The sequence below is a fragment of the Callithrix jacchus genome, chromosome 12 (assembly GCF_049354715.1).
Source record: "Callithrix jacchus isolate 240 chromosome 12, calJac240_pri, whole genome shotgun sequence".
In the NCBI taxonomy this organism is placed as follows: domain Eukaryota; kingdom Metazoa; phylum Chordata; class Mammalia; order Primates; family Cebidae; genus Callithrix; species Callithrix jacchus.
The window spans coordinates 5,075,395-5,091,524 of record NC_133513.1 but is presented as its reverse complement, the minus strand read 5'-3'; the positions used below and the strand labels follow the sequence as shown (position 1 = coordinate 5,091,524).

Here is a 16,130-nt window from a genome sequence, read left to right as displayed (position 1 = left end):
TATTTATTGCATTTTAGGTTTTGGGGTACATGTGCAGAACGTGCAAGACAGTTGCATAGGTACACACATGGCAGTGTGTTTTGCTTCCTTTCTCCCCTTCACCCACATTTGTCATTTTTCCCCAGGCTATCCCTCCCCAGCTCCCCACCCCCGCTGGCCCTCCCCTTTCCCCCCCAATAGACCCCAGTGTTCAGTACTCCCCTCCCTGTGTCCATGTGTTCTCATTTTTCATCACCCTCCTATGAGTGAGAATATGCGGTGTTTCATTTTCTGTTCTTGTGTCAGTTTGCTGAGAATGATGTTCTCCAGATTCATCCATGTCCCTACAAACGACATGAACTCATTATTTCTGATTGCTGCATAATATTCCATGGTGTATATGTGCCACATTTTTCCAATCCAGTCTATTATCAATGGGCATCTGGGTTGATTCCAGGTCTTTGCTATTGTAAACAGTGCTGCAATGAACATTCGTGTACATGTGTCCTTATAGTAGAACGATTTATAGTCTTTTGGATATATACCCAGTAATGGGATTGCTGGGTCAAATGGAATTTCTATTTCTAAGCCCTTGAGGAATCGCCACACTGTCTTCCACAATGGTTGAACTAATTTACACTCCCACCAACAGTGTAAAAGTGTTCCTTTTTCTCCATATCCTCTCCAGCATCTGTTGTCTCCAGATTTTTTTTTTTGAGGGAAAAAGAGAAAAAGAAGGGGAAAAAAAGAAAAAGAGAGAAAAAGGAATATTACTTCATTCCTAAAATGGGTTTCAATAATGGCCGATCAATATTTTGAGTGTTTAAAGTGGTTAATGCATATTTTATGTGTTTAAAATGGAGACCTCTATTGTGTTTATTTGTTCTGGCTCTGAGTTCAAGTCCTGGATATCGTTATCAATTTGTTGTCTCGTTGAATCTAAATCTCATTATGTGTCTTATGTATCTGGGTGTTAAGATCTCTTATTATTACATTAATCCTTTTACCCTTGTATCCTTGTAGCTTTGAAATCTATTTTGTCAAATGTGAAAATTGCAACTCCTGCTTTTTATTTATTTATTTTTGCTCTCCATTTTGTTGGTACGTTTTTTTTTCCAACCCTTTATTTTGAGTCTATGTATATCTTTGGATATACCGTTGGATTTTGTCTGTATCTTTTGATTGGGAGATTTGGTGGATTTAAATTTAGGGTTGCTGCCATTTGATATTAACTGGCTATTTTGTCCTTTCGTTGATGTAAATTCTTCTTTATGTTAATGCTCTTTACTTTTTGGTGTATTTTTAGAAAGGGTCATACTGATTGTTTCTTTCTGTGTATAATGCTTCTTTTACAAGTTCTTGTAAAGCAGGCCTGGTGGTAATAAAATCTCTGAGTACTTGCTTGTTCCTAAAAGATTTTATTTTTCCTTCAAATGTAAAGCTTAAATTGGCAGGATATGAAATTCTGGGCTGAAAGTTCTGTTGATTAAGTATATTGAATATTGGCCCCCACTCTCTTCTAGCTTGTAGGGTTTCCGTTGAGAGATCTGCTGTAAGCCTAATAGGCTTACCTTTATGGGTAACTTGATCTTTCTCTCTGGCTGCCCTTAATATTTTCTCCTTCGTTTCGATCTTGGTGAATCTAACGATTATGTGCCTTGGGGTTGATCTTCTTGAGGAATATCTTTGTGGTGTTCTCTGTATTGCCTGGGGTTGAATAGTGTCCTGCTTTGCTAAATTAGGAAAATTTTCCTGGATAATGTCCTGGAGAGTATTTTCCAGCTTGAATTCATTCTCTCCGTCACATTCAGGTACACCAATCAAGCGTATATTAGGTCTTTTCACATAGTCCCATATTGCTTGGAGACTTTGCTCATTCCTTTTTATCCTTTTTTCTCTATTCTTGTCTTGTCGTTTTGTTTCATTAAGTTGGTCTTCGACCTCTGATACCCTTTCTTCTGCTTGATCCATTCGGCTGTTTAAGCTTGTACATATTTCACTAAGTTCTCATGTTGTATTTTTCAACTCCATAAGTTCATTTGTATTCCTCTCTATATTGTCTATTCTTTTCAACATTTCATCGAACCTTTTTTCCAAGTTCTTAGTTTCTTTACATTGGGTTAGAACAAGTTCCTTTAACTCCCAGAAGTTTCTTATCATCCACCTTTTAAAGCCTACTTCAGATAATGGAACACAGTCCTTTTCCATCAGGGCTTGTTCCGTTACTGATGAGTCCTCTTCCATCAGGGCTTGTTCCATTACTGATGGGTTCTGATTTTGAGTATACTCGGCCTTCTTAGGCTGTTTTTTTCCCTTCATTGTAGATGAACCGCCTTTCTAATTAGGTTTCTGAGTCGACGTCCGACTTATTGATTCCCAGTGCTGGGATCCGAGCAACCCACTGTGGCAGCCTAAATAGCAGCGATAAGACTGATGGTGCTCTTCTGCCCGGGAATCTCTGGTCTGGCTTCCCTCTTGAGTCCGCAACAAGCGGCTCTGACTTCCTGGAGCTCCAAACTCCGGTCAGTAGGGGAAGCAGTCCCGTTGGCTCTGCATGAAGAGCTGCTGCGCCGAGGCGCCGGCAAAACCGCTGCGGCGGCCACAAGAGTCGCGCTGGTGACCCGTGGGGCTCCTCCACTGGGAATCGGCTAGTCTCCACATTTTTTAATGATTGCCATTCTAACTGGCGTGAGATGGTATCTCAATGTGGTTTTGATTTGCATCTCTCTAATGACCAGTGATGATGAGCTAAGCTATTCTTAAAAGGCAAACCAGGCCAGGTGCGGTGGCTCACGCCTGTAATCCTGGCACTTTGCAATACAGAGGCGGGTGGGTCATATGAGGGCAGGAGTTTGAGACCAGCCTGGCCAACATGGTGAAACTCTGTCTCTACTAATAATACAAAAATTAGCCAGGTGTGATGGCACATGCCTATAATTCCAGCTACTGAGGAAGCTGAGGCAGGAGAATCGCTTGAACCTGGGAGGTGGAGGTTTCAGTGAGCCGAGATCACACCATTGCACTCCAGCCTGGGCAACAGAGAGAGACTCCTTCTTAAAAAAAAAAAAAAAAAAAAAGACCAACCAGGCAGGTGGCAGGCCCTGATGACTGATGGGACGCAGGGTGTCAAGGATGACTGGCTGTCTCACTCATTATTGGTCTCCTCCCTCAGATGAGAGGACGGGGGACAATCCCGTCTGCCACCTGCACTGCTGGTGCTCATGGGAGATGCTGGGCAGGGCCCAGGAGGCAGCTGGACACAGTGCCCAGGTCTCCATTGCAGAAGTGAGGGCGACTGACAAACTGTGAGCCCCAAAGTGGCCAAGTAGAAGAGTGCTGAAGTCCAGCCCCCAAATCACCAACCCCCACTCCGAGGGTGGGCTGGGCCAAGGTGCGCATTATGGAGGCTGGGGGGGAAGCCAGAGGAGCCGGCACTGGGAGGGTCCTGGGGAAAGTGGCCAGTGCCCTTGGCCAGCTCAGAGACACACCTGCTGGCCTTAGCAACAGGGGTCCTATGCTACCCTGTCTTGGCAGAGGTGGGACAGGAGGCTAGGCTGGGACCACTGGGGATGGGGCCTGCCTTACAGCTGTGGTCAGGGCCTGAAGGGTCAGGGACTCCCAGAACCGGCCACTGTCCTCACCCCTGTTTTCAAAAGTAGAGTTCCTTGTTGATACCTTTCTGATGGCTTGCAAATTTATTTTAAATTTCATGAGATGTCTGGCCAGGCGCGGTGGTTCACGCCTGTAATCCCAGCACTTTGGGAGGGGGAGGCGGGTGCATCACGAGGTCAGGAAATCGAGACCATGCTGGCCAACATAGTGAAACCCTGTCTCTATTAAAAATCCAAAAATTAGCCGAGTGTGGTGGCGCGTGCCTGTAATCCCAGCTACTCAGGAGGCTGAGGCAGGAGAATCGCTTGAACCCGGGAGGTGGAGGTTGCAGTGAGCTGAGATTGCGCCACTGCACTCCAGCCTGGTAACAGAGTGAGACTCCATCTAAAAAAAAAAAATTTCATGAGACATCACTCATGCTGTTGTGCCTGAGGGCAGACACGCTATGTGGTGTAGATGTCATAAAACGGGGTTTGTGGGGGTAGCAGCAGCTGAGCCAGGGCCCTGCTGAGCCGATGCGGGGCTGCACACTCCACAGCTGGCATTCACCCACACGCTTCAGTTCTGACAGTGACCGGGCAGGGGACATCTGGTGGCCCTGGAACTTTCCAAGGGGAAGGCTCTGAAGCTTATTCAGTGGCTGATGTCAGGCCCTTGTCGTGGCTGAGTGGCCACCAGGGTGGGGATGGGTGGCCGTGAAGCCACCCAAAGCAATGGCAGCATCCAAATTCAAGTCCACTGGGGAGTCTCAGCCCAGCGACGTGGGCTGTCATCTGTCCTCTAAGGTCAAAGCAGGCGAGAGCCAGAGAAAGAGTGGGCCAGCCTCAATGACGCAGTGTCCAAAGGGAAGAGAAGCTGACGCCCTTCCTGTCACTCGCCTCACACCTGCTTAGAGGTGCCCAGAGCCCAGCCAAGGTGACAGGGCATGATCTCGTGTGACTCGAGGCAGGAAGGTGCTGGCCATGGAGGCCCCATCACAGAGGCAAGGAGCCCCCAGGGGCAAAGGGCGCAGGCTTGGCAGGTAGCAGAGGCTGCGGTGACTCAAGCTGCTGTGACCTGGGCATGTGTGGAGCTTCCCCCTCTGCAGGGAGCCTGACTGGAGGTCCAGCTGGTGGTGGCACAAACCGGGCCATCTTTCAGCAGGTGCCTTCTCGGGCATGGCTGCCTCCTGTGGGTGTGCACGTTTGTAACGTGCAGTGCGAGTCGGGATGGGAGGGCTGGGTCTGCAGCCTTGGCCGTGAGTCCAGCTGGGGGCAGTCAGCCTCGGGGAAGGAGGCCCCAGGGCCGAGAGCACTGCTCGAAATGGAGCCACTGTGCCATGTCCCAGCAAAGGATGGACGGGTGGGCAAGTCTGCCCGGGCTTATGCAAATGAGTTCAGGGGAACTCAGGCTAATGGCCAGAGCAGGGCATCTACCTCTTTCAGCCACGTGACCTGCCACATCAGGGCCCCCATCCACTCTTGGTCCAAGGTACATGCGGGCCAGGTGACTGCAATTGCCCAGGCGTGGGGGGGTCTCCCAGGCGTTGGCATGGAGACATGATGGGGTGTGGCTTCACAGTGGCCAACTGTGCCTGCAGGGGGACGGGAACATGCAGCAGCTACACACAGTGAGATGCAAAACAGGATTTATTGGGGGAACCACACAAGCAGAGAAGCATGGGCGCCCGGGCTGTCCCAGCCTTGCAGTGGACGGCGGGAATGCGCCTGCTGCCGGCACCGCCCCCCCCACAATTACAGGGTGGGACAGAGGGACCTCTCGGGGCTGAGGACAGGTCCTTGTTGGTAAGCAGGAAGCTCTGCAGTCCTGGTGGGGTCATCTTGCCCCCCCTGGACTGTTCCCTCTGACTGGCACCTGTCTAAGCTTCAGGCTTTAGCTGGACATGGGCCACCCAGGACCCCGCTGGCCTCAGCCAGGGCGTGTGTACCCGGCACTGGCCCCTGCCGACCTCTGGGCTGGCTCCAATCTTGGGGGACACCTGCTGTGGGTATTGTGGAGAGGTTTAAGTTGGGAGGAGCACAGAGGGCAAAGTCTGGAGCGTGGAGCATGGCATCTGCTTTGGCCGGCTCTGGTTGCTGGGGACGGCCGTACCCTGGCAGTGGGCAGCCAGAGACCAGGAAAACCTACCCAGCACCTGTCCAGAAAAGACCAGTGTGGCCTGACCCAGACTCCGTTTGAAGCAGGAATTTCCCCAAGTGTGCCCAGGCTCCAAGACGGTGGCATTCACTTTGCACCGTGCAGGGCAGGACCTCGCCAGGCGGAAAGCCCGGGGAAGGCGGCGTGCTCTGCAAAGCCGGGGCCCTGGTAGCCGGAGAGGAGTGTCCATGTCCAGGCAGCTTCCTCATGCCTTCCAAAGCTCGGGAAGGCGCCACTGCACTGCCCCACGGCACCCGAATCTGCAAGCACCAGCTCTGAGCACCGTTCGCTGCCGACGCAAGGGCACCATCCAAGAATTCCTCCTGGGAGACCTCCTGAGGAAATGTGAAGGCCATCGATGCTTTGGAGGAATGAAGTTTCTGCCAAGCAAAACCTAAGTGGACGGGAAGCCTGCGTGGGAGGCACAGGGCTCCTCTGCGTGTGTCGCCTCACTGGGACTCGCCGTTCAGTCTGACGTCTTTGATGCCCCTGATTACAGACAGACATGTTCAGCACACACATCACAACACGGTGGAGACACATAACACAAAGTTCAGGATTCCTGGAATACTTTTGCCTGGAGATACCACAGGCTAGATAATGTATTCTTGAGACGGAGTCTTGCTCTGTTGCCCAGGCTGGAGTGCAGTGGTGCTATCTAAGCTCACTGCAACCTGGGCCTCCCAGTTCAAGCCATTCTCCCACCTCAGCCTCCCTAGTAGCTGGGATTACAGGCACCCACCACCAGGCCCAGCTAATTTTTTGTCCTGCCAGCTAGAACTTTTTTTTTGAGACACAGTCTCGCTCTCTTGCCCAGGCTGGAGTGCAGTGGCATGATCTCAGCTCACTGCAACCTCTGCCTCCTGGGTTCAAGGGATTCTCTTGCCTCAGCCTTCTAAGTAGCTGGAATTAAAGACACGTGTCACCATGCCCAGCTAATTTTTGTATTTTTAGTAGAGATGGGGTTTCACCATGTTGGCCAGGCTAGTCTCGAACTCCTGACCTCAGGTGATCCACCCACCTCAGCCTCCCAAAGTGCTGGGATTACAGGTGTGAGCCACCACGCCTGGGCAGCTAGATTATATTTACACACACATCCATCCGTATCCATTCCGCTATAACACGAGGTTGCTCCGTGACACACACTTGGGGAATTCCCTGCTTCCTACACCAGCGTGATAGGGGAGAAACACCTAACACTTGCACAGAGCTTCAATTCCTGCCCTGGAAGTCACAGGGGCATCACAGCTGAGCTTTTCAAGGTTCTTCATCAAGAAACACAAAGCTGTCCTTCAATTATTTTCTTTTCTGAGATGTGGTCTCACTCTGTCCCCCATGCTTGAGTGCAGTGGGGCCATCACCGCCCACTGCAGCCTTGACCTCCTTGGCTCAAGTGATCCTTCCACCCCAGCCTCCCAAGTAGCTGGGAGCGCAGGTGCACGCCACCACGCCTGGCTAATTTTCTTCCTCGGTCACCGCCGCTGGCCTGCGCGCCGTGTTCTTGCGCCACTCCGCTGCCCAACTCCTCCTCTGGTCAGAACGGAAGAAGAAATCACCACGCTCATCATCAACAATGGCTCCAGCATGTGCAAGCCGGCTTTGCTGGGGATGATCCCCCTCCCCCGACCCGAGCCGTGCTTCCCTCCATCATTAGGCGCCCCAGTGCCAGGGCGGGGTGGTTGGCATGGGCCAGAGGACTCCTATGTGGGAGACAAGGCCCGGAGCAAGCGCGGCATCCTGACCCTGAAGCACCCCATTGGGCACAGCACCGTCACCAACCGGGATGACACAGAGAAGATCTGGCACCACACCTTCTACAACGAGCTGCGTGTGGCCCCACAGCAGCACCCCATGCTGCTGACCAAGGTCCCCCTGAACCCCAAGGCCAACGGAGGAGATAACCCAGATCGTGTCTGAGACCCTCAACACCCCAGCCGTGTACATGGCTGTCCAGATCATGCTGTCCCTGTATGCCTCTGGGTGCACCACTGGCATTCTCATAGACTCTGGAAACCGGGTCACCCACATGGTGCCCATCTACGAGGGCTACGCCATCCTGCATCTGGACCTGACTGGCTGCCTCACAAAGATCCTCAGGAGTGGGGCTACAGCTTCACCACCACGGCGGAGCAGGAGCTGGTGGGCAACATCAAGAAGCTGTGCTACTTCGCCCTGGACCTTGAGCAGGAGATGGCCGTGGCTGTGTCCTCCTCCTCCCTGGAGACGAGCTGCAAGCTGTCCAGTGGCCAGGTCCTCACCATCGGCAACAATGGCCCCGGTGTCAGGAGGCGCTGCTCCAGCCTTCCCTCCCGGGCATGGAATCCTGTGGCATCCATGAGACCACCTTCAACTCCATCGTGAAGTGTGATGTGGGCATCCACTAAGACCCGTATGCCAACACGATGCTGTCTGGTGGCTTCACCGACGGGACGCAGGACATCGCTGCCTGGCGCCCAGCACCAGGAAGATCAGGATCATCGCGCATCCCCCCAGAGCACAAGGACTCAGTGTGGATCGGCGGCTCCATCCTGGCCCCACTGTCCACCTTGCAGATGTGGATCGGCAAGCAGGAGTACGGGTCGGGCCCCTCCACCGTCCACCGCAAATGCTTCCAAATGGACTGCAGGCAGATGTGTGGCATTTGCTGCATGGTTTAACTCCGAAGCATAGATCTGCCCCTGGCAAATGCATACACCTCATGCCAGCCTCACGAAACTGGAAGCTTTCGAAAAGAAAGTGTCCTCGAAGCTTGTGTCTGGTATCAGCTCTGGATTGCAGAACGTGTTGCTGATTTTTGACCTCGTGTTCAAGTTAACTGTTCCCCTTGGAATTTGTTTAATACAAATCTTTAATTTGAACCCGTAGTCCACGTGGCTTGGTCGCTTCGTGGCTGAGGTAAGAGCGTGCTTGTGGTAGACAAGCCTGGCTTGGTGACTCTGCGTGGCCAGCAGTCTTCCATGTGTCAGGGCTGAGTGTTCTGGGATTGCTCTAGAGGCCAACAGGGGCTCCCAGTCTGTCAGGTTGGAAAATCCAAGCCCTAAGACCCGGTTTTCCTTTCTTGGCTGAATGTTTTCCTGCCTAAGCACCATGGGCTGCTACTTGCCTTGAGTTGGAAGCTGTTTGCATTTACGATTGTAAATGTGTTCATCCTTTTAAGGTTTTTCTGTAAGCAGCTCAGTTCTTTAAAGAGGTGACAACACGTTTTGGTTTTCCACCGTGAGTGGGGCGGTAGGCGTCATTGTGTAAAGAAAAAGTGCTGCTGGAACTGGAAAGAGAAAAATTTTTTTTGGATAGAGATGGGGGGTCTCCCTATGTTGTCAAAGGTGGTCTCAGACTCCTGAACTCGTGATCAGGTTCTCCTTTAGCACCATCAGGGATTTCTCTCTTTTTGAGACAGAGTTTCACTCTTGCTGTCCAGGCTGCACTGCAAGGGTGCGCCGCAACCTCGGCTCCAGGTTCAAGCGATTCTCCTGCCTCAGCCTCCCGAGTAGCTGGGATTATAGGTGCGTGCCACAAAGCCCAGCTAATCTTTTGTATTTTTAGTAGGGACGTGGTTCCACCATGTTAGCCAGGCTGGTCTTGAACTCCTGACCTCAGGTGATCTACCCGCCTTGGCCTCCCGAAGTGCTGGGATTACAGGCATGAGCCACAACGCCCAGCCAGGACCTTTGTTTTAAGAGCTCTGCTGAGCTATAATTCACAGACCATCAAGTCCACTGTAAAATGTACAATTCTGGGATTTTTAGTATAGCCAGAGTTGTGCAACCATCATGGTAGAACATTTCACCCCTCCCAAAAGAAACCTCAGATCCTTAGTATCACTCCCCAGCCAATGTGCTTTTTGTCTCTGTAAATGTCTCTATTCTGGGCATTTCATATGGACAGAATTACATGTGTGGTTTGTGACTGGCTTTTTTCACTTAAGATGGTGTGTTCAAGATTCATCCTCATTGTGGCATCAGTATTCATTCCGTTTTTTTGTTTTTTGTTTTTTTCTGAGACGGAATTTCGCTCGTTACCCAGGCTGGAGTGCAATGGCGCGATCTCGGCTCACCGCAACCTCCGCCTCCTGGGATCAGGCAATTCTCCTGCCTCAGCCTCCTGAGTAGCTGGGATTACAGGCACGCGCCACCATGCCCAGCTAATTTTTTGTATTTTTAGTAGAGATGGGGTTTCACCGTGTTGACCAGGATGGTCTCGATCTCTTGACCTCCTGATCCACCCACCTTGGCCTCCCAAAGTGCTGGGATTACAGGCTTGAGCCAGCGTGCCCGGCCTACTTCCTTCCATTTTATGGACAAATATCTCATTGTGTGAATAGACTACGTTTCATTCATTGATGGACATTGTGGGTTTTCCGTTTTTGCCTATGGGAATAATGACAGGCACATCTGTGTGTATTTTTGTGTGGACCTGTTTCTGGTTCTCCTGGGTAGATACCTGGAAGAGGAACTGCTGGGTCACAGGGTAACTCTATGTTGAAAATTAAGGACTGCCAGAGTGTTTTCCAAAGTGGCTGCAGCATTTTGCATTGTCACCAAGAGTATGAGGGTTTGTTTCTCCACGTTCTCACCAACGCTTGTTACGTCTTGTTAAATGCCATCCTAGTGGGTGTGAAGTGGGTCTCACAGTGGCCTTGATTTGTATCTCCCTGAAACTAACGATGTTGAGAGTCTTCAGTTATCCCTATTGGCCCTTTTTTATCTTTCAATTAATTGCAGAAATTAAATCTTCTTTGGAAAACTGTTTGTTCAGGTCCTCTGCCGATTTGTTAATTGGGTTGTCTTTTCATTGTTATAAGAATTCCGGGCGAGGCATGGTGGCTCACTCCTGTAATCCCAGCACTTTGGGAGGCCAGGGCAGGTGGATCACCTGAGGTCAGGAGTTGAAGGCCAGCCTGGCAAACATGGAGAAACCCCGTCTCTACTAAAAATACAAAAAATTAGCTGGGCATGGTGGTACATGCCTGTAATCCCAGCTACTCAGGAGGCTGAGGCAGGAGAACTGTTTGAACCTGGGAGGCGAAGGTTGCAGCGAGACTCCATCTCAAAAAAAAAGAAAACCAAAACCAAAAAAAACAGCATGTTCTGAACACAAGTTCCTTATCAGGTAAATGATTTGCAGAGTTTCTTTATTCTGTGGGTTGTCTTTTTATCTTTTTTATCCCTCTTTTTATTTTAGTTATTTTCATCTGTTTGCTTTTTTTTTTTTTTTTAAGATGGAGTCTAACTCAGCTGCCCAGGCTGGGATGTGATGGTTCGAGCTTAGCTCACTGCAACCTCTGCCTCCCCGGCTCAAGCGATTGTCCCTGTCTCAGCCTCCCGAGTAGCCGGGATTACAGGCACTCCCCGCCCCACACCCAGCTAATTTTTATATTTTTATCAGAGATGAGGCTTTGCCTTTTGGCCAGGCTGGTCTTGAACTCCTGACCTCAGGCGATTGATCCACCTCAGCCACCCAAAGTACTGGATTACAGGCGAGAGCCACCGAGCCTGGCCTGTTTACTTTCTTGATAGTGTTATTTGAGGCACAAAGTTTTTAATTTCGATAAAGTCCAGTTTATTCTTCGATTGTGTATGGTTTTGGCATGCCATCTAAAAACCTTTGTCGGCTGGGCGAGGTGGCTCACACCTGTAATTCCAGCACTGCAGGAGGCTGAGGTGGGTGGATCACCTGAGGTCAGGAGTTGAGACCAGCGTGGCCAACATGGTGAAACTCTGTCTCTACTAAAAATACAAAACAATTAGTCAGGTGTGGTGGCACATGCCTGCCTGTAATCCCAGCTACTTGAGACACTGAGGCAGGAGAATTGCTTGAACTGAGGCAGAGGTTGAAGTGAGCTGATGTTACGCCAAGCTCTCTAGCCTGGGTAAGAGCAAGACTCTCAAAAAAAGAAAGCTGGCCAGGCACTGTAGCTCACGCCTGTAATGAGGCAAAGGTGGGTGGATCACCTGTCAGTTCTAGACCAGCCGGGCCAATATGGCCAAACGGCATCTCTACTAAAAATACAAAAATTAGCCGGGTGTGGTGGCGCACTCCTGTAGTCCCAGCTACTCGGGAGGCTGAGGCAGGAGAATCACTTGAACCCAGGAGGTGGAGGTCGCAGTGAGCCAAGATTGCGTCGCTGCACTCCAGCCTGGGCGACAGAGCGAGACTCTGCCTCAGAAAAAAAAAAGAAAAAGAAAAAAAGCTGTGTCTAATTCAAGGGTACAAAGATTTACCTTTTCTGTTTGTTTTGTTTTTGAGACGGGGTTTTGGGAGTGCAATGTCGCCATCTCTGCAACTTCCGCCTCCTGGGTTCAAGTGATTCTCCTGCCTCAGCCTCCCAAGTAGCTGGGGTTATTATCCCAAATAGCTGGGATTATAGGCGTGCACTATCATGCAGCTAATTTTTTTGAATTTTTGTGGAGACGGAGTTTTACCATTTGGCCAGGCTGGTCTTCAACTCCTGACCTCAAGTGGTCCAGCTGCCACGGCTTCCCAAAGCGCTGGGATTACAGGCATGAGCCACCGTGCCTGGCCTCCTTTTTGTGTTTTTAAAAAGTAGCTGTTATTTAGGTCTATGACCCAGTTAGAGTTTAGTTTTTGTGTATAGCGTGATGAAGGGATTCCGTTTATCTTTTCATGTGACGAAATGTAGTTGTCCCAGCTCTGTTTAGTGAAATTCCCCCTTACACTGTCTTGGTATCTTGTTGAAAACAAACTGACCCTGTGGGTTTATTTCTGGACTCAGTTCTGAACTGGTATTTCCCCTTCTGCCAGTACTACACTGTGTTGACGACTCTAGCTTTGTACTGAGTTTTGAAATTTAAAAGTGCGAGTCCTCCAACTTTCCTTTTTTCCAGACAGTCTCTCCCTCTGTCGCCAGGCTGGAGTGCAATGGCGCGATCTAGGCTCACTGCAACTTCCACCTTCCAGGTTCAAGCGATCCTCTCGCCTCAGCGTCCCCAGTAGCTGGGATTTCTGGTGAACGCCACCACACTTGGCTAATTTTTTGTCTTTTTTAGTAGAGATGGGGTTTCACCATGTAGGCCAGGATGGTCTCGATCTCTCGACCTCATGATCCTCCCGCCTCGGCCTCCCAAAGTGTTGGGATTGCAGGTGTGAGCCACCGCGCCTGGCCAAGTCCTCCAGTTTTGCTCTTTTTCAGAATTGTTTTGGCTACTCTCGGTTACTTGAGTTTTCATATAAGTTTCAGGTCTTCCAATCAATCCATGAACATGGACTGTATTTCCATTGACAGTCATGTGTCACTTAAAGACAGGAAAACATTCTGAGAAATGTCCTCAGACAATTGTGTCGTGTGGGCAGCACATTACCCACACACATACATAACATGCTGTGTGGTTTGCAGCCTTTGCTCCTGGGCTAGGCTCGTACCGCATGTTACTGTCTGCATACGGCAGGCAACTGGAACGCAGTGGTATTTGTGCATGTAAATATCTAAACATACTAAGCACAGTGAGTTTGGTATAAACCGTGAAAAATGGTACACCCCTACAGGGCATGTCACATGAATCCAGCTTGCAGGGTGGGAAGTTGCTGTGGGTGAGTGGATGGGGAGGCGTAGAGCATGACTGTACAGTACTATAAACTTGGCACACACACTGAATACTCAGCTACACCACACTTATTTTTTGAGATGGAGTTTCACTCTAGTCGCCCAGGCTGGAGGGCAGTGGCGCCATCTTGGCTCACTACAGCCTCTGCCTCCTGAGTTCAAGCATTTCTCCTGCCTCAGCCTCCCAAGTTCCTAGAATAATAGGTGCCCACCACCACACCCAGCTAATTTTTGTTATTTTTAGTAGAAATGGGTTTCACCATTTTGGTCAGGCTGGTCTCAAACTCCTGACCTCAGGTGATCCACATGCCTCAGCCTCCCAAAGTGCTGGACTGCATGCCGCCTAAATTAATTTTTTTTTTAAACAGAGTCTTGCTCTGTCGCCAGGCTGGAATACAGTGGCACGATCTCGGCTCACTGCGACCTCCAATTCCCAGCCAGGTTCAGGCCATTCTCATGCCTCAGCCTCCCCAGTAGCTGGGGCTACAGAGGCGTGCCACTACGCCCAGCTAATTTTTGTATTTTTTCATCGAGATGGGGTTTCACCGTGTTGGCCAAGACGGTCTCCCTCTCTCGACCACATGGTCTTCCTGCCTCAGCCTCCCAAAGTGCTGGGATTACAGGCTTGAGCCGCCGCGCCCGGCAGCTTTCTCTGGTAATAAATTAATCTCAGCTTACTGGAACTTAATTCTTAAACCTCTGGCTTCTTTTGTTGTAACACTTGGTTTAAAATACAAATACACTGTCGAGCTGTACACAAATATTTTTAGAACCTTATTCTCTAACCTATTTTTAAGGATTTAAAAATCTTTAGTTGGACTTTTTTTGGATAGTCTCCGTCTCAGGCTGGAGTGCAATGGCATGATCTCGGTGTACTGCAGCCTCAGCCTCCTGAGTAGCCAGGATTACGGGCACATGCCATCATGCCTGGCTAATTTTTGTATTTTTAGTAGTAGACATGGGGTTTCACCATGTGGGCCAGGCTGGTCTCGAACTCGTGACCTTAAGTGATACGCCCAACTCAGCCTTCCAAAGTGCTGGGATTACAGGTGTGAGCCACTGTGCCTGGCCAGGACTTTATTTTTAATTTTTTTGTTTAAAAACTCAGACACACAGACACACACACACATACATACACGCCTAGGCCTGCAAAGGGTCAGGGTCATCCATGTCATTGTCTTGCGCCTCCACACCCTGTCCTGCTGAAGGTCTTCAGAGGCAGTAATGCACTTGGAGCTGTCATCTCCTATGATGACAATGCTTTCTGCCGGGTACCTCCAAAAGGTCCTGAAGGACCTGTCTGAGGCCATTTTACAATTAACATTTTTTTTTTTTTGAGACAGTCTCGCTCTGTTGCCCAGACCAGAGTGCAACGCTGTCACCTGGGCTCACTGCAACCTCCACCTCCTGGGTTCAAGTGATTCTCGTGCCACAGCCTCCCAAGTAGCTGGAATTATAGGCACCTACTACCATGGCCGGCTAAATTTTGTATATTTAGTAGAGGGGGGTTTCACCACATTTCCCAAGCTGATCTGGAACTCCTGACCTCTAGTGATCAGACTGCCTCAGCCTCCCAAAGGGCTGGGATTACAGGTTCGAGCCACTGCGCCTGGTCTACAGTTGACTTTTTAAGGATGTGTAGAGTATATTCTAAAGTAACGATAAAAAGCATAGTAAATACGTAAACCAGGAACACAGCTCTTTAATCTCACCGTCAATATTACGTACTATGTATAATTAGATGTGCTGCTTTTGAGACGGGTTCTGTGTCCGGACTGATCACAGCTCACTGCAGCCGCAGCCTCCCAGGCTCAGGTGACCCTCCCATATCAGCCTCCCAAGTAGCTGGGACGATAGGATGCACCAGCACGCACAGCTAATTTTTAAATTGTTTGTTTTTTTGTTGTTTTGTTTATATTTTTTAATTTTTATATTATTTATAGAGATGGGATCTCACTATGTTGCCACAGCTAATCTTTTTTTTTTTGAGGGGGAGTCTCTCTTTCCTGCCCAGGCTGGAGTGCAGTGGCATGATCTCAGCTCACTGCAACCTCCGCCTCCAGGGTTCAAGCAGTCCTGCCTCAGCCTCCCGAGTAGCTGGGATTACAGGTGTGTGCCACCATGCCCATCTAACTTTGTATTTGTAGAGACGGGGTTTCATTCCACCCACCTCGGCATTCCAAAAGTGCTGGGATTACGGGCGTGAGCCGCTGCACCTGGCGCCCAGGCTAGTCTTGAACTCCTGTCTTTGACCTCCAGTCTTGCCCTCCCAGTGTACTGGGATTACAGGCGTGAGCTACCATGCCTGGCCTGTGCTTTTTTTTCTTTTGCTTGAGATGGGAGTCTTGCTCTGTCACCAGGCTGGAGTACAGTGGCGTGATGTTGGCTCACTACTTCTGACTCGCTGGTTCAAGTGATTCTCCTGCCTCAGCCTCCTGAGTAGCTGAGATTATAGGTACATGCTACCATGCTCAGCTAATTTTGATATTTTTAGTAGAGATGGGGTTTCACTATGTTGGCCAGGATGGTCTTGATCTCATGACTACGTGATCTGCCCTCCTTGGCCTCCCAAAGTACTGGGATTACAGGTGTGAACCACTGCACCTGGCCTTATTTTTTATTTTCTGAGATGGAGTCTCACTCTGTTGCCCAGGCTGGAGTGCAGTGGTGAGATCTTGCTCACTGCAACCTCTCCCTCCTGGGTTCAAGCGGTTCTCCTGAGGAGACACTGAGGCAGGAGAATTGCTTGAACTGAGGCAGAGGTTGAAGTGAGCTGACGTTACGCCAAGCTCTCTAGCCTGGGTAAGAGCAAGACTCTCAAAAAAAGAAAGCTGGCCAGGCA

The 16,130-nt window shown here is 50.0% G+C and overlaps 1 protein-coding gene across 6 annotated transcripts in view; it reads right to left on the bottom strand.

Moving 5' to 3' along the window:
* Window positions 1-5,201: 5,201 nt before the first annotated feature.
* FLYWCH1 (FLYWCH-type zinc finger 1) overlaps window positions 5,202-16,130 on the bottom strand; it is a 51,687-nt gene continuing 40,758 nt past the window's right edge. For 4 of the 6 annotated variants that reach the window (XM_078344363.1, XM_078344362.1, XM_035266644.3 and 1 more), the window contains one exon: window positions 5,202-6,216. Coding sequence is in view for 4 of the 6 variants with exons in the window: in XM_078344362.1 (XP_078200488.1) it covers window positions 6,177-6,216 (40 nt within the window). In the remaining 2 variants the exon portion in view is untranslated. Of the gene's footprint in view, window positions 6,217-7,026; window positions 8,993-16,130 lie in introns of those variants that run through there. The other 2 variants (XM_078344360.1, XM_078344361.1) reach the window with 1 other exon arrangement.